Source organism: Aythya fuligula, chromosome 7 (genome assembly GCF_009819795.1).
Source record: "Aythya fuligula isolate bAytFul2 chromosome 7, bAytFul2.pri, whole genome shotgun sequence".
Classification (NCBI taxonomy): Eukaryota; Metazoa; Chordata; class Aves; order Anseriformes; family Anatidae; genus Aythya; species Aythya fuligula.
The window spans coordinates 7,266,615-7,285,617 of record NC_045565.1 but is presented as its reverse complement, the minus strand read 5'-3'; the positions used below and the strand labels follow the sequence as shown (position 1 = coordinate 7,285,617).

The following is a 19,003-nucleotide window of genomic DNA, read 5'->3' as shown; positions in this document are numbered from 1 at the left end:
ATTAACACAGACATTTTTCCAGATTTTCCAGAAAGCTTAAAAAATCTGAAGCTGGGCAGTGCTTTCCTTTGTAAATTCTGAAAAAACGGTCAATGAAGATAAAGTACAAATCTACAGGATAGCTGCCCACATAACTCATCTTCAGAAAGGGTAGGAAGGAAGACTGGATATTTAATAGCAAGTAGAAGAAACAGTAAGGGGGAGCAAACATCTGAATAACGCTAAACTTTGACTGCATTGGTTCTTGTTGCAGATTAACAAAAATGCAGAAGTAGCAGCCAAATAATTTTCTTTCAGGACCAACAGACACAGCAATACACAGCAGTTCGCTACACAAACCCTCTTAGATAAAGGATAATTGTTGCAGATTAGATATATATTTGCTCAAGATCCACATAAAAAATATACAATTGGACCTTTTTAAAGTACCTGGCTACACATTGTAACAGCCTATTTTCTTAAACTTTCAGAAGAAACTCACCCCATCTGGTCTGCCATCCGAGGCTGTAACAATCAGAATATAGCGATCAGTGCTTTCTCTGTCCAAGGGCTTTCCTAAGGCTAGCAGTCCGGAACTAGTGATAAAACAAAAACACAAAATGTTATCACAACAACAGGTTTAAAAATTTCCATGAGCACTTTTGTTCCACTACTTTGCATTACACAAATATTTCCCTTCGAGCAAGTTAATAAGCTTTTAGGCTTTATTATTACTGAAAGCATGTTTTCTATAGGTACAAACTAATAAAAACAATAAGCCAATTTCTAATACTTTCCACTTCAGTACACATATAATTCAGGGCTAAAATAACAACTTAGTGCTATACAGGATTATACAAAAGACAGTCCTACTCTCATTTGTTAGAAAGCTGCTATGCTATAATAAATGAGACGAGAGAATCACAAGCAGCCTATTAATCACTGAGGAGTCCTGATAGCCCTGACAGGATTACAGCACTAAACTTTGAGAATACGACTTGGATGGTCTTCAGTATGAACCTCCTAAGAGTTTACAGGGAAATACTCCTTACTTGCACATTGCATTACTGCAGTAAAAAGCTGCTACAATAAGCTAGTGGCCTTTCAGTACAAGCACAGATACAACTATGTTCCATAATAAAAATAAAAAAAAATTAACATAGACATTAATGTGTGTAGAGAATAACCATGATATGTGAACATTGATGTTTATATAAGAGAGAAAGTGAATGAAAAGGCTATTTGGAAGCCATGTGAACAAAGAATAAATAAACAGAATGAATTAAAGTACTGTTTTGTTAGTGTTGCAAACTCCTGCAAATTCAGACAAATAAACAACAACTTCGATTTCATCTCTAGCATTATCTGATTTCCTCATGCAGAAGTCTGAAAGCCACCTGGAGGTGTGCTGTAGCAAGACACGGACAAGATTGTTGTGTTGTGGACACATAAAGATGCTAGGGAACATTAGAAATGTATTGCTGAGTAGACAGGCCTGCAAGCTAACCTCAGCTCAACTTAACTGGCACACATGATCCTTCTGTGACCAGTGCTCAATGCTTGTCATTCCCTGGTTTGGGGCCTCACCAGAACGTTGCCAATTAGGTGAACTGACATCTCTGTTGCCACCCAATTCACAGTCTGTTTGACAAATATGTAGCAACACACACACATCCAGGATGGTATTTATCCTTGTGTGCAGGGGATAAGTAGCTTCTCCCATGGAACTCCCAGCAAGCCATGTCGTGGGTAGCACGACACATTTGCAGAGCAGTGTAACACATGGTTTTGCTGTGCCAAACCACAGGGGCTGGGACGTTGGTATGCAGTGATTTTCCTCATTGTTAACGTGTGTCCCATACACAAGCATTTGTTGACCCTAAGTGCAAGTTTTACTGGTTGAGTTTGGTTAATGTTCATAACCTAACAGACTAAGCAGATGCTTACTCGAAAAAAAAAAAAAGTTTTATTAAACCAACAAAATAAAGCCAAACCCAAACCAAGCAGAAAAGATGAAGATAACCTATAACCTATGAATGAAAAAGATTGAAGATAACCTATGTTGTATTTTTGTTTTTTTTCCATTTTAGATCAATAAATTTCTGCAAAGTTTCTGCTGTGACTTCTTACTCTCAGAGAAGACTTCAAACTGGTTCCACACCAGCTTTTTCCAACATTGTTTTCAGCAAGGCAGATACCGCACTTACAGACAAGCTGTTATTGCAAGCATGTGGTTTTGTTTTTTTTTTCAAATAAATACTGCTGGAACAGGGGGAAACAGTCAGTGGGAGCAGAACCATTCCCCAGGGTGTTAACAGGTTGGCAGGTAAAACACTATCCAAGCCCAGGAATCAAACAAAAGAAATTCAGCGGATGCTATACTGGATCCCACTCATTGCTATACAATTAAAATATTATGGTAGCTTCCTCAAAATAATAAATAATAAAATAAATCCAACTTAATTGTACCTAAATTACTTTTTGGAGGTTGGCGGAAGCCAATGGGAAATGTGAATGTTGTGTGTAACCTTGTACATATGAAGCTGCCACTGCCTGTCCCAAGCCAAGCAAGTTGTGCCAAGCAGCAGCAGAGGCCTCAGGACCTGCCATGCTTCTTTGCATGCCCTTGCCTTGGCCTGCCTGAGGTTGGTTTTCACTTTAAACAGCAATTAACTAACAAACGGGGAACTGCTACCGATGTCCTTTAGGCTTTGCTTCATTTTTTACCAGATGTGTGGTGAACATGCCTATTTTGTGGAGATGGAACTACCTAGGGAGTGGTACAGGCATGGCCTCTGGAGCAGTACAAGCGTAGGCGCCAGACAACCATGAGCCAGCCCTGGGCTACAAACAGGCCTTCAGATGCTGAACGCTCAGCACAGACCTTGCTCCAGAAGGAAACTATTGCCTGAGAGACCAGAGGGGCAGTGGCAGGGTGCGCATAACACCAGAGAAACGGATGGATTCTAGAAAAAGTCTGCATATGCATTATGTAAGTTTTATATATAATTATAGGAATATGTAATTATTAGTTATAAATAATCAAACACAGATAATGTACATATATAATGTGTATTATATCTTGACTACATATGGTTAAAATTACGTTGAATATATTTCATATTTATATAGTACATATTTATACCTATGCATATATGCAATCTTAGCTGCTTGCCTTAGCATCCATAATAATTGAGCTACTAGTATTGCTTGATTAGACTATGAAGACCTTAATTAGAGTAACAGTAATTCTCAGCTTGCATTCACAGAGTGCTCCTCCTACCCATAAGGTAATGAGTGTAACAAACTGATGGGATTTCCAGCAATCTATCCTGTAATTTCTCTGTGACAAATTTATAACACCACATATCTCATCTTGTTTCTACACTCTCACGTACTGTTTTCTGCTAGAAATATTCAGCTGGGCTCAATTAATTATTGTTATACCACTAAATACCATTTAACTTTTAACCTAAACTTTTCATCATTTATAAATAGCAGAAGTTGAAGTAGTAGTGATGCTACTAAGGGAATTATTAACTTCCTTTGTGGGCCATAGGAACATTGAATGTATTATTAATGCTACACCTATCTCTGTGTTTTAACAATCCTCTTATTTCCAGGTGTTACACAAATCCATTAGCTATCATAATAAATGTATCACATTTCAGCATTTCACCAAAAACACTGTCATAAAATATGAACAGAAGAAATTTTTAGGAAAGTAACAGTGAATAAAACATGAATCACTAATATGGGAAAATAATAATTTACAAAAAATCAAAGGTAAACCAAGAATAAAATATTGACAACAAATAACTGCTTTACTAACACACCTATAACTAAGGTCAATTTATATAATTCATACGAACTCCTGTGTGGTAATCAAAGATTTGGATGACATTCATTTAATATCCCGGCTTTGTATTACCATTTCCTCTGGTATGAAACATAAGGCACCGAATTACAACAGATTGTACTAAGGTCACGCTACCAAAGAAAAAAAGAACTAAACCATCTCACATTCCTCCAACTGAGTTCTAGATAAAAGAGATCTAGTAAACAGACGCAATCCTGTCAACATTCACTAGCCATGCTGCCAGTTAGGGAACTAAACATCAATTAACTGAAATGTAAATGACACAAAAAATAATCCAGATGAGAAAAAAGACAAGGAGATAGAGTTATGTTCATCGTCTCTGCTTTGGCCTTTAAGTATCTAAAAATGCATTACATTTTACATAAAATAAATTCTTGCAGGAATCACTTTAACTATGCTTTGTTTAATGGTAATCCTACTTTAATATCCCATCCAGACATTTCAGCATCTAGAAAAAAAAATGTGAATGGCTGAAGAAAGCTTTGAACAAACATTTTGCAGGAAAAGACATGCAAGGATAACAGAAAGGAGAAAACACTTCAAAGAGCCCTCTCTCTTTTTTTTCTTAATCAAGAAGCAACAGATTAAAAATATGAACGAACCGCTGACTGAGTTTGTGCTGAAACCCTTAACGTGCTTTGATACTCAGATACATATGGGGGGTGTATGAGGCTGGGGGCTTGGGGGGGGAGGTGGGGTCAGGCCTCAGGGCCTGATATCTGCAACACTGCCCATGGGCACACAGAGATGGGCCGTGTCTGTAGCCTTCAGAGTGTGCATCATTGTGTTCTTACTGCTCTCAGACTGAACTCACAGCTGTGAATTCACACGCCACCTTCAGCACCTTGGCTTCTGGCTATCTCCACACCGCTTACACCCAAAGCTGGACAATGCAGGAGCTTCCTAGAGCCCAATATCTAGAGTGCCCTCAAAGCAACGGGCTTGGCAGGCCACCCAAAGATGGCCAGAACTCGTGTTTTTAGGTCACACTGCTACGGAGAACTATCAGCATTTTGATGGTGCAAAGCAAACAGCACTGTGGTAAGCACAAACTATACAAAACAGCTGCTCACTGGGCAACCACCCCTCGCAGCATCTCTCATGCAGCCAGGTGCACTCCACTTCAATCAACTTCTGCAGGTCACAGCGTATGACCAACCAAGTTTCTCTGTGTTAAGCAGAGGATGATCAGGGCACTGCTAGTGCAGAAACACAGCTAGTGCTACGGAGCCACGCTATGCTGGAGCACTCCCTCTGTTCAGATGGAAAAGGTACACCTTCCCTGGCCTGCACTGAAAACTCCAGCCCTAAGCAAGAAATAAAACCAGCAGCCCAACATCACTTCCTGCTGTTTCCTTGGTGAAACAGCATTCTCTCAAAGATGTTCATTTTTTTGTCTGACAAGTCTTTATTATTAGAGGGCCTATCAATATCCATGGCTAACAGCGTCAGCATCTCTTGGTGTCTTTGAGCCTTTTTTCACATTGTTTGACAAGTGATTTGATTCTCCACATACAGGAGATGCAGCAGTGAGTAACTTAGAGCTTACTTACGGACCTGAACCGTATGTCCCGCACACCAAATTAGGACAGTTTTTACAATTATACCATAAGCAAGCAACACCCGGGTCAGTTTTGTCCCATCATCTACCATGGGACATCACCAACCTCCCTTTTTCCTGCAAATAAAAAAGATACTCTGGAGTGTAAATAGCAGCTGCTTGGGTAAAATAAAGAAGGAGGTAGGACACAGACAGACCTACATGGTGCTTTTAGTTCACTAACATACCCTCTCTTCCTAACTAAGTTGGTATTCAATTTAAGGAAAAGAGGTTTTAAAACAATGATCAAAAGACTTTCTGCTACAGACTAAAATGCTTGAAGGCAGGAATCAAAAGCTAAAATTGTCCCCATCATTAGTCAAGAGCTGACAAGTAGAAAGGTTTTTAATTAATCCTTGGTCACTCTTTTAAATAGAATATTTCCACCTCTGTGGGCTTTACCTACTAAAGTATTTAAAATAAATAAATAGTCCCCTGTGAAAAATTATAGAGTGCAGTAGCATTCACAGAGCTCTCATTAATGTCAGAGAGCTAATCTAAGGAAAAGCTGAATACATCTGATTACAAGTCTTTTCTTTTGCTCTCAGCCCACATACTCATGTGATTGAAAAGTTACAAGTCTATATTCTAAGGGTTTTCTACTTACCTTTGAGAGAGATTGAAAACTTGTTGAGGATCTCCATTCTGAATGAAGTATCTTATATGGTCACCCTCTCTATCAAAAGCCTTTAAGAAAGAAAAGAGGATAAAAAGAAGTCAGAACGTTTTTATTCTTCCTTTCAAACTCTAACCTGAAAAATTAACCCCTGAGCTTCCATTAAAGTTACCTACAGGAAAGAAGCTAATCTCACTATGTCTAAGGCAACACGGATAATTACAGATGAGCTACTTAAGATAAATCAGTAGCACATCAAATCCTTATCCTACAGAGAAATGACAGTATCCTAAATGTAGACTTTCAAATCACTACTACACATGAACACACAGCAATACATTATAAAACTGAGGCTTTATTCAGTTACTTTTTATATTTGTGACAAAACAGGCTGATGAGACTGAGCTTGTCATTTTCTTTGTTCTCATTTCTTATCCTGTTGCTTCTTTCTGTTAGCTTACCAGAATCCAATCCCAAGCCTTTTCACTGATGCTCCACTAAGCAGGGTAGTCCTATAAGTATTCACCCTCCACCATAATGTGCTTTTGGGCGGATGTAAATTAGGATGATAACTTAAAAAAGAGCTATTAACAGCATCAAATCTATTAAATTCCATCTACTAGATGGCAAAACAGCTTTGCAGAAGTTGAGTAAACTACTTCTGAAGATAAGCTTCAGCTAATCTATTTCCAAAAAATGGCCATAAACATGCCATGTAATGGTTATATTTTTTGTCATGTTTACATACAGCTTTTTCCCCAAGAGAAATCAGGTGATTGTCAGGGAAAACACTGTTTACTGAACTGTCTCACAGTTACAAACATTCAGCATTCAATATCCAAAGTGATTAAGCATGTTATTGTAGGAAAAAACTATACATAAAAGTACTGCTATGAGAATTGCAAGGTCAAACAAGTTCAAAGAAGGGCAGATAGGAGACAAGTCAAAATGAAAAAGAAGATAAGGAGAGGAAGCCTTTTTGTGTTTTTAATCTCTCAACAACCATCCTCCTTCTTGTCTAATTTTCTGTAGGAATTTGTTGTAGACCACAGTTTAGGACCCCATATCTTTGGGCTAAGCGACTGAAAATAAAAATCAGTCCTGAGCCAACCTCCCACCCCAACATGAAGAAAGAAGCATGAACTGCCAGTGCACAGGCAGGACAGTGAATCTAGTAAAATACCAACTTGTGTCAACCAAATAGAAGCATACAGAAACCACTGGCTAAATTAGATGAAGTGTAAAGAAAACACAAACAACTATATGAGGACAGCGTCAGAAACAGTTGACAAAAAAGCGTAACAGGAAAATAAAAGAATGCAAAGGATAGTAAGAAACATTTAATTTAGAGGAAATCTGAGGAGCAGGGAACCCTGCCACAGAATAAAAGCAGGTCAAAGCACTAACACTCTGCATTTCAGCTGCAATCAAGCAGGTAACAAAACTGTGGCAACAAAGGGGTAAAACCTCAAATTAGAATAGAGGAAGAACAAGGCAGAGAGTATGCAGATGAACAGAGCTTCTTTAAATCATTTGCTGAAATTACAGGCTGATGAAATTCATCCTAGCATGTGCTGAAGTAATCTCAAAGCCATTAGCAGCTTTTTTCACAGAGGAAAGAGCCAGGAAATCACATGCTAGACAGGTACAACTCAATTCCCAGAAAACCACAAATAATCAAATTATTTGCAGGTACCTGAGATGACAATATGGAGATGGATAACAGCAATGCTAATTTCTCAAGAACAAAATATGTCAAACTGTACTGGGTCTGGCTGGAATGTTAACTTTCCATAAATCTAACCAATCTAACTTTCTTTCCCTAAATCTAACCAATCTAACTTTCTTCTACAACTGGACAACACGTCTTGCAAATAGAGTAAAAGCTGTGGATGTAATGGTCTCTTCTGAAAGCAGAAGGACTCATTTTTTTTTTAAAAAAAATATTCATGAGAATAGAACAAACAATAGAATTTTTCAAAGTAGCACCCTTCCGCATCTACACACTGCTGCCAATGAGTTTTCCAGTTTTTGTACACCTCCAGGAACGCCTGGACCAGAATGCTGTTTAGCTCCCTCATCACGGCCCCTTGAAGCGCCTCTACTGATGCGTGATGCTTCCCCTTGGGCGTCGATTTTATTCTCGGGAATAGAAAAAAGTCTGGCGGGGCCAAGTTGGGGCTGTAGGGGGGCTGAGGCAGCGTTGCCACCTTGTGCTGGGCAAGATACTCCACTACGTGGAACGCTTTGTGGCTTGGTGCATTGTCATGGTGCAGCCGCCAATTGTTGACGATGGCTGGGTGGACACGAGCAATGCGTTTTCACAGTCTTGTGAGGACTTCCACGTAAAAAAATGCATTAACTGTTTGTCCGGGTGGTACAAACTCTTTGCGGATGACTCCATGTCGATCAAAAAAGCAAATGAGTGTGGACTTTTGCTTGGATTTGCTCATTCGTGCTTTCCTGGGGTGTGGGGAAGCAGGGGTGTGCCATTCTGTGCTCTGCCGCTTACTCTACGGGTCATATTCAAACACCCACGTCTCATCACCGGTCACTACATTGTCCAAAAAGTCGGGCTCCTCATTCACATGATGAAGAAGATCCTGGCAGATCACTTTCCGGGTGGCCTTTTGCTCCTCTGACAACACTCGTGGCACAAACTTTGCGCACACTTTCCTCATGACTAAGTTTTCTTTTACCATCTCAAAAACCTGGGTTTGAGGAATGCTCAAGTCATCAGCAATCATTCTGATACTCGTCCTCAGTTCAGTAAATTTTTCACTTGTGACACATTTTCGTTGGTCTTGCTGGTCGAAGGGCGTCCGGAGCAGTCGTCATCTTCCACTCTTTCCCTACCTTCTCGGAACAGCTTGTGCCACTCAAAAACACACGATCTACCCATGGTAGCATCGCCGTAGGCCTCCTTAATCATGTTGTGAGTCTCTTTGCCCGTTTTACCAAGCTTTACACAAAATTTGATCGCTTATCGCTGCTCTAGTAAACGCTCCATGATTCTTCGTGACGAGGCGTTTCGACAGGTGTTCACAGTACAAGCAACCTGTTCTCTTCAACGGCTGACAGCCGACTGCCATTTTTTCCCAGCATTCCCAATATCCCCCTCCACCAATCCTGCGCGCGCAGACCACCTCTCGTCAGCCCAGGAAAAAGCCAGTCCTACTATTTTCAGAACAGACCATGTAATAATGCATCTGAGCCATAGTGAGGCATTTCACACTGCTTTATGCAATGTTTTCACCAACAAGTTCAGTAAACATGGTTTATACGTGGAAGATGGGATTAAGCTAGAATTAACCTGATCATAAAACTGAGGTCAGATGGCACCGGCTAGCATTTAGTATATCTGGAGCTCTGTAAAGGCATGCACACTTGTTCCAATACCAATCAATCCTTCCATTAACAACATCAGTGACAAAGCAGAGAACTAGTTTATAAAATTCATGGATGACACCTAGTGACAGGAGGTGCCAGCATGTTAGAGAGTGTGAGCAGAGTTCAGGTGACCTTACACTGAAGAGGTGAAGGACAGGATTTTACTCAGGAAAGACAAGGGAAAAACTGTTAGCCAAGGGTATGAAACTGCATAAATAGCAGATGCAAAAAATCCAATGAGGCAGCACCTCCGAGGACAACAGCAGAACCTGAATCACTGAAACCACGCTGCTGCTTCTGTCTTTAGCGATCCTTTCTGTACATTCCTAAAGCTGTATGCTCCTGATCTTACTTCCAGGGGATCCTGCCTGCACTTCACACGTAAGGGTCAGAGGGTTGTTCATGGTCTACACTCATTCCTAGGAAGGCTGGAGTTGCTCAGAAAGCCATAAACAAAAGACTGGTTCTAGACCTTTTAATTTTCTCTGTATGTCCAGAGGAAATGTACTTTTCAATTACTGTATTTTCAAAATCGTGGGGAAAAGTTTATAATTGTTTTTAAAAATAATGTTCTCTATAAAGCAAATTACAGCAAGTTGTTATGTACATAACAAAAAGATTAAAAATCTTTTTAAAATCAAATCAGAAAAAAAGCAACCTATACCTACTGTTTCCAGATCAACTGCATACAGTGACTTCATACACAGCACACAAAGATTTCACATCACTTCCTTGCACCATGCCTAGGCCACAATAGCGGTCCTATTTTTGGTTTGTGGACTCCCAGAAAAAAAAAATTAGATTTGCATATTTTAATTATTAATGGCTGGCAAAGCACAAAGCAATAAATGCCTCTCAGGCATGCAATAAAATATGAGGTTTATTTACAAATTAATACAGTACGTTAATATTGCATTATTTAATCTCAACTGCCGTTAATTAAAGCACCAATCACAACCAACTGGGTACATTATAAAATAAATAACAGTATAAGAAATAATTTTAACCTTCCTTCATCAGCATTAAAAACATTTAGCAGAAAAGGAGAAAATGGTTTTTTTCTTTTAAACACATACTTTAAAGCCTAATATGCAAATCTAAAACATCAGCATTCACATTGTTATTGACACTGATGTTTGTAGCTCTTTGGATCTGCTAGCTCGGGAATATTTATATAACTTACTTGATATCTCCCTGCTTTTGTAATCCTTGTGCTGTATGCAAACACTACGAAAATAGTGCTAAAAGATGGTAATAAAAACAAAATTTGTTGACCCTAGCATACCAAACAAAACACCTTAAGTCCAAGACACTCAGTATATCAATAAGACTACTCATGAAAGTAAAATTTATGTGACATTATTTGTAAAATGTGTGGGAACTGGTAATATTTTGTATTTTGAGGCACTAGATTAAACTACTGTTCAAATTCCACAAACACACACGATGACTGATAGATAACTTTGCCTGGAAAAGACAGCACGAGATTTCATAACCTTAAATACTCAGTTTATGAATGTTTAAAATGTCCTGGACAGTTTTACACAGGGAATTAAGAAAGAGAAAGACAGAAATATACTCCACGCGATAAAAGTCCTTTAATACAGATGAGCATATTAATGCAGAATGAGGAAGCTGAACTAGCTCTATAAAGTCAACGGTTCTACATTTCTCATCCAGGACCATCAGCTCTACAAAAGAAACAGTCTTTCACCAATCCCGAAGAGAGAAACCCACACATATTTGTCATCTAACAATTGAATATTTTACGTAAACAAAAATTGTATAAGTGAACTCAAGTCACTCATACCACATCAGTAATTTAAGATAAATCTACACTGCCGTCATGATAATTAGAAGACAACATTTTCTGTGTGTTTTCAAAGCTCATAAAACTGCTTTAACTTCTGTATTTCACTCTTTCCCAAACACGGTAATTAGTCTTTTCTGGGCATTCTGGGCATGTAGCAAGAGAACAGCCACTGCTCTATCACCAAAATGCTTCCCAGCACCCTGGCAGGGGGCAGAGCAGCTGGCATGACCAGTTTGCATACCCAGCTTGGCCCTCTTACTTATATACTTTAAAAAGGGTCATGTGAAAAGGAAAACACTATCTAGGTAAAAACATTATGATTTAAGTGAAACATTTATTCCAACAATGCAGTTTGCTTTCTAACCATATTTAAATCACACAAAGTCCTGAAACACTAAAACCTGCCTAATATCTTGTCTGCCTTTGGGCATATATTCTAGTACCTTTCAGGTAAATACAAGCATTTCTGTTAATTGGAGTGTTCCCAACTCCCATTTTTCTGCGGTGTTTTCAAAACCAAGCACCTCCCCGCCAGTAAGGAAGGCTCCTGAGCAGCATGGATCTTCACTTCTGAACTCACTGCAGGCATTAAAGATGGGCCAGCAGTTAATTTTCAGCACTAAGCTAAATCAGCCATCATCCCTCAGTGCACGTGACGATATCAGTGTAACCATCCATAATAATCTTAATCTTCCATCAGTTCTTCAGCAAGCTGACCTGCATCAGTGACTCAAGGTTTATTTATTTCAAACCCTTTGGCTTCAGTCATTTGTTTTCCATGTATTTACTGAATGTGCAAAACACACAGAGACACACTCCTCAGCTGATATGAGCTGACCTAATGTTCATCAGACTTACTTTGCCTTAAAGCAGATAAAGGCTACTGCTCTGTATGGCTTCTGTTAGCTCAGGTATCTCCAGTCTTCCTTTGAGCAGCTTCGTATGAAGTCTGAATAATGCTGCAGTGTTTACAGAAAAGACAGAGAAAGCCATGCTCAGGAGAGCATGCTGTACTGAGTTTATTGCTTTAGACTTGAGGCCGTAATTATTTCATAATATTAACTTCCTGATTCCCCAAAATACATTGAAAGAATTGTAATTTATCTACTTATTTTGCACAGTTGGCTTTCAAGACAAATTGACAGAACACAAAGCAGCAAAAACTTAGGGAACAGCAAATAAGCAAGGAGAAACCTGATATATTAACTATGCAGTGCCACATGGAGAAACAGCGTGTGTCTGCAAAACATGTTACTCCACCATTATTTATAAATACTGCATTGGTGTGTTTTCACTGCTTCCACCTGCAGAGCTATTTTGGGTGGTCATTCAGTTCAGGGACCTCTGCAGAACCAGGCAATGACATCTGCTTTCTGTTAGCCTAGAACAGCAGTTGTTGTTACATGCACTAAGGGGAGTGAGCTCTTAAAAAATGCCAGGCTGAAGAAGTCTGAGTGTCAAAAATCTTTCTGAAATTCAACGGGAATGAAGTGCAGAGGTCCTTATGTTCCTCTGATTTGCTGGCAAACTTATATAGACGGATTTTAACATAATAAAAATATAGGCTTTTTAAGTTTTAAGCTATTCAGGAAATCCTTTCATATACCTCAGTCCCATATGCAGCCCACAGTACCTTTTAGCACATCCTACACAAACAAAGAACTTTCAGAAATCCAAATAATTTTCCTTCATTCTACATGTAAAGGTGTTATTTATTGCAAATAAACACACTTCCTAGAAACTGTTCTGCCCACAATATGCAAGGACTGGATTCTGCACGGCCTGGACACAAACAGAAGGAAGGTGGTAAAGGCTTACAGGGAAGCATCGTACCTGCAGGTTTAACAAAACTGCTCCAATTCTCATGGCCTCACTGACTTCAAGGCTGTACATCAGCTGGGGAAAGCGGGGAGGGCTCTGGTTGTTGGGCGGGAGGACCTCGATGTAAACAGTAGTAATAGAGCTCCTGAAATGAGACAAAAAATGGAAGTCAAAATCAATAAATCAACAACCAGAAGGCAACCAACAGAGTCTGTTTTATTCACTGTGTGTTCTGTAAGCCTAATAATCTCCCTTTGCTCCTTTAAAAGCTTCAAGACATACTCTCCATTCCATATCAAAAGTAAACAAAGCTGCAATATTAACCAAAGAAAAGCTAAATAAAGTCTTTAAAAAGAAGCCCAAGTATTATTTAAAAAAAAAAATAATTATAAAATACTGCAGCACACACCGTGTAAAAAGAAGCCTCATAATCCTCTGGTGACACTGTGTCCTGTAGAAGAGGATGAGGCATTCTGTGGTGGTAGCTCCACCAGCTACACACAGCATCCACCCCTGGAGCATCCGGGCTGTTGTACAGTTTGCTACCTTTCTTTGGAAGAGGGGGAACTGAAAACATTGCTGAAGATAACGCTGGGGGAAGACTGATGTACGCAACTCTAAAAGGCCGCATCAGTATGGTGGTTCACGTGGATGAACCCAAGTTCGCCTCAAGAGTGAGCCATGGCAACACAGGAGGCTTCAAAAGCCACCTCGGAGACCTGGCAAAAACTCTGACTGCTCCGAGCCACTAACTCAAATGTAACACAAAAAGCAAATTGAAAGCTCTTCTGGGAGTGCTTACACCCACTGCAGACCCTGTGAAACCATTCTGTAGACACATAATATTCAACTGCTCTGAATTTAGAAAGGAAGCCAGAAATCCCCCAGAAATTGAGAGAAAGATTTAGTGCTCGTCCTAAAGGGAACTTTTTCTTGCATCCTTGCTTAGTAATCCCATCTGCCTTCTCTCCTGAATGTTACCACAGCTCCACTTCCCAAGGCGCTCCTCCAGGAGAGCAAGTGCTACACTGCAGGTGCAACTTACTCCGCATAAGCCATTAGACAGAGTGGGTAAATCCTGCAGCCCTAGAGCTTCAGAAAGAAACCATTAAGGACAAATGAAGGTGTTCCTAATTTTCAGGGGGAAGAAAAACCACACCAGGTGAACATGCAGCAAGCTCAAGAGCTCTGATAATGAACCACAAATGCCTCTGTGGGTGACTGTGCCACAGCGGTCTCCAGGGGCACTTCCAGAGGCACAGCCTGGGTCCTGTGTGTGCCCGCGGCAGGCAGCTGTACGGGGAATGAACTCTTCCCACAGCTCAGCACCAAGCTCGAAGCTCAAACTGGGCTGCCACCAGCCATGTCTCGACGTCCTAAGCAAACTTCCGTCAGTGCCCAAAAACCCTGCCTTCTGTTAGTTGGGCACAACCCTGAGCTTCTCAGGAACAGCGATGCAGCAGCCAAGTCGCTCCGGAGCACATGTCAGATTCAGGTCCCTCTAAAAAATGCAGGGGATGAGAAATCTCACTGCTTTGGACATAACAGCCAGGCCCTTATTTGATTTAATTGCACTTTAAACAAGTACATGACTTCCACTGAAATGCATTAGGCAGTAACAGAGCTTTACCATCCACCATCCCACGCAGGATTTAAGAAGCTGAATGTGCAGATGTCTGTCTCATGGGATATAAACAAACCCAACTTATCCAGGGCAAGATGGACACTTAAAACTACAGCAGACTACTCAGTGTACATTACTTCCTTATAAGCAGTCACTTTCTAAAATTTCCTGCCTTCCTGTCTGCTTTAAAATACTCCATCATGTCCCACTAATATTTCTGAATCTATGTTCCACACTTAAATTGTTGGAATAAAATAATACCATCACCAAATGATCGAAAACAGACACAATAAACGAGCAGACAAAATATCACTGGAGAACCCAGACTGTGTATTTTCTTGAGATAGCTCTTGACTATGTTTGATATACACATCCAAACAGTTGACTTTTAGTGTGCATTTTTCTTCCACCGCTGAATATTTAATAAAAAAAATGTTCTTTATCATTTTTTCCTGATCCTGCTACATTGCAATAATGCCCAGGATGATTCATTCTATATCAGGCTCTTTAAAAAATGCTTTCTGTTCACAACAGTAAACAAATTTTCTTCAAATCTTTAAGATAAGATCACAAAAGTAAAATACTAGCAGACTGCAAACAAAAAGCACTACAGTATTAAATGGCTTTTTTTTTTTCATTTTCAATCAATTTTTGATTAGTGCTCTGCAACGTTACCCATTCCTTTTCTGTGTTATATGAAGGCTTTTTAAGCAGTTCACAAAATCTACATTATGAGAAAGGAAGGAGACAGCGCTGAGCCTTCCAACAACTGCAATGGATGTTTCAACACTGCAAGAACAGGGGAACATGCTGAAAACATAACAGAGCTCAGAAGTGAAAAATGCTCACACATGCACAATATAGCTTTTATGCTACTCCAGCTAAATGGTAATACAAAGAAAGCACGGCCAACAAGTCACTGAGATTGTTTCACTGAATCTGCTTCAGCTTCTGCATGCTTTCTACATACATTATATACTGTATAATGAATATATCTGTATGTGTGGGACTGACTGATCTTTGGCCACACCATCTCTGCATATGCAAGGTGAAGAGAAATTGCCCTTTTTCACTGGACTTTTCAATAATCCCATGATCAAATAGTTCTAGATTGTACTTCATCTGGCGGATTGCTGTTATCACTAAACTGAAGATTCCACTGAATTCCAAAGATTTTGAGGAAGATGGTGAAAAGGCTAAGGTCTGAACAAAAGTTGTTTTATTTTACAAATGCTTTTCCTGCTTTCTCAACAATTGATACCAGTAATTACTATAAGCTTAACTATAATTTTAGTTTCAAAAACCTAAACTGCATCTTTAAACTTTTATACTTTGCATATATTTATACTACTTAGGTGTACTTCAATATACTCCAAATTGAATTAGTGACACCTGCTATAGACAGAAATTCTAATAATATTCCACATAATACTTTATTTTATGCACAGTTACCTGCCAAGACTTTAACATGTCATGCAAGAGCTACACAGAATTCATTTCAATTTAAATTTGTGCTCACGGAGGCCACAGAGCTACTGCTCTTGAGCCAGCTTTCCCTGTTTGGCTTTGCTTTGTGCAGAAGCAAAGGGATAGTTGAAATGACTAGAGTTAGCCTGGGATGTCCTGCAGCAAGATGCATATTTGAAAAAAAAAAAAAAAAGTTTGATATTTGAAATTAAATCAAACCCCTCATTTAATTTATTTACTTATCTTCCCATCTTCCTGCCAGTAGAAACATAAAAGGTGCCTAGACCTAGCCCATTCCTAGAGCTCACAGTTGCCGGTCACTGCCTCCACCATGCAGCAGCAGGGCACCTAACACAACATGACGGCTTTGCAGATGAAGCTGCAACAATTTCCTGCAACCCCAACTGCGAGATTCTAAGCACATCACAGCCAGAAGGAAGGAACTAAAATTTAAGAGATGCAAAAGGGCAGCTTTAAAGACCTCTGGGCTCACAAGCTCTTCCTGGCTCTTCTTTGTGTAAAATCAGAGGAGGCTGCCTCGAGCCCTCCAGCTCACATCTGTTTTTCCAGCCTTACAGAAAAAACACCAGCAGGAAGGAAGCAAAATCTTTTTATCCAAATATACCTTACCAAACAATAGTTCTCTGCATAGTTTCTTCTTTCATGCCACCTTCACACTTGGGAAATCTCCAGTACTTCCTCCCATTATTTTTTAACCTTCACAGGTACAGAGGAAACAGCCCTGGGCCCTGAAAATGCCTGAGCAGCCCTGGGGCTGTGCATGGCAACTACAGGAGTGCTGCTTGGGTGCAGTGGTCTGTGGAACACCCCCTAAAAGCTATGGAACAAATTGTGTGTTGCAATTCCCTAGAAAGAGAGACAAGCAGAAGCAGTAATAAATGAGAGGTTTTCCACTTCTGAAGATTATTACATTAAAGACACTTTAAGAGGATGAAGCACAGCCTCACAACATATATCATCAGAAGTATGTATTTTAGGACAATAAAAAAATTCCCCAACAAAAAGGGAACTAACAGCAATCAGCATTGTATTAGAGCAGCAGTTACTACTGCTGGCTGGGCATGCTGCTGCCTTCTGAAGCGGCATTATTGACTTTGGTCTGCCACTTTAATACTGTTAGTACCACACAACCACAACTGCATAATCATCCACTATCTTCTCTTCACCACTGCTAACAGCCCACTATCAGCTACCCTAAGAGATGGCATATCAAGAAAAAAAGCAACAGAGAGAAAGGAAGAGAAAAATTCAGTCAGAAAACCGTGTTACCAGATGTTAGTGTTATGAACAGTCTAACAGTCAGAATACTTCAGCGATTGGAAACATAATTGTGAAGTATCTGCAGAAGAGAATGAGCTGCTTTCTTGAATAATATTGACAGAAGCAACAGGTCTTGAAGAAAAAACAATACACAAAAGTGAACTTTTATGTAGACTTTCCTTTCTACACCTCTCATCTGAGGAGGAGAAAAGTCTGTGGGAGATTAAAATGCTGGAGACTACAGTTCCTCTCAATCACCTTCTTTGGACAACAAGGTTTACACATTATCAATACACGACACCAGACAGAGAACCAGAGCCATTTTTATGCACCTCCCTGCACCCTCGTGAAATGACGCCACCTGTGCACTATCGCCACTTGCAGAATACAAACTCAAAAGAAGCAGGTAAGTGGGACTTGATACCTTTGGCTTTTTGAACATAAGAGCATCTTATTGTGCCCACAGTAAACCTGCAGTCTGCTTTCACCTATCGGCTGGTGGAGCACAGAAATAATTCTGCCACTTAGAATTAAGGTCTCAGGAGGGGTACTGCTCACCATGGGCACAGCTTGCCAGGTACATCCCCAGCACGCTAAGTCTGGGTGCCCTTGTACACCCTATGCCTGGACAGGTCTCCAGCTCAGCAACCAGACTGTTCCTGAGACTTCTTTCTGCATCACATCTCACTTCTTTCTTCCTTACATCCCTTCACTTCAATTTCTTATAACAAATGTGCATGCACAACTACAGCAAAACATTTGAACTTTATTAAAAAAACAAACAAACAAAAAAAACATTACAAGCAAATGAAATAATGAAACCTGTGTACTACATGAAGAATACAAGTAAGGAACAAAAAGTGAAAGCATTAAACTGATTTCTAATATGACAGTTGCCCAAAATGAGACCCTTAGACACCAAACAGAACACACAATCTTATTCCAGTTCCAAGTTACAGACATAAGGGTGTGCTCACACTAATTACACACTGCTAAGCACTGATTAAAAATTAGTTTCATTATAAGACGAATTACCTTCTCTGCGCAGGAGGAGCACTATCAGATGCTTTGACAGTGAGAGCATAGGATCGCCCCACTGACAGTACAACTCCTGGAGCAATGGTGATAAGGCCTGTTCGGTCATTGATGATGAAGTCTCCCTGATCCCCAGCCAAAATTTCATACACTATCTGTCCATTGGGTCCCTCGTCCGCATCTACAGCAGTGAGCTGCAATTCAAAACCAGAATGTCAGCACGCATGATTCAGTGTTGTATTTTAATAGTTTTTTTTGTTTGTTTGTTTTGTTTTGTTTTGTTTTTAAATAAGGCAACTTGTTAGGAGTAGAAGAAGCAAAGATGAGAGAAAACCTGAACACCTGTAACATATGCTGTGATTTCTAATTACAGTACAAGAAGGATATAGTTTAAGTGAAGGATAATAGGTGGAAGAACATCATGGAGCACAGAAAAACTGCCTACGTAAGATTGCAAGAAAGTTATTTTAAGATATGAATTAAGAAAACTAATTGAG

General features: G+C 39.8%; 1 protein-coding gene across 1 annotated transcript in view; it reads right to left on the bottom strand.

The window, feature by feature from the left end:
- The window catches only part of PCDH15 (protocadherin related 15), a 477,232-nt gene that overhangs the window by 160,905 nt on the left and 297,324 nt on the right, over positions 1-19,003 (bottom strand). Inside the window, 4 exon segments of the mRNA XM_032191027.1 lie at positions 482-575; positions 6,067-6,146; positions 13,112-13,244; positions 18,507-18,700. Coding sequence (XP_032046918.1) covers positions 482-575; positions 6,067-6,146; positions 13,112-13,244; positions 18,507-18,700 — 501 coding nt within the window.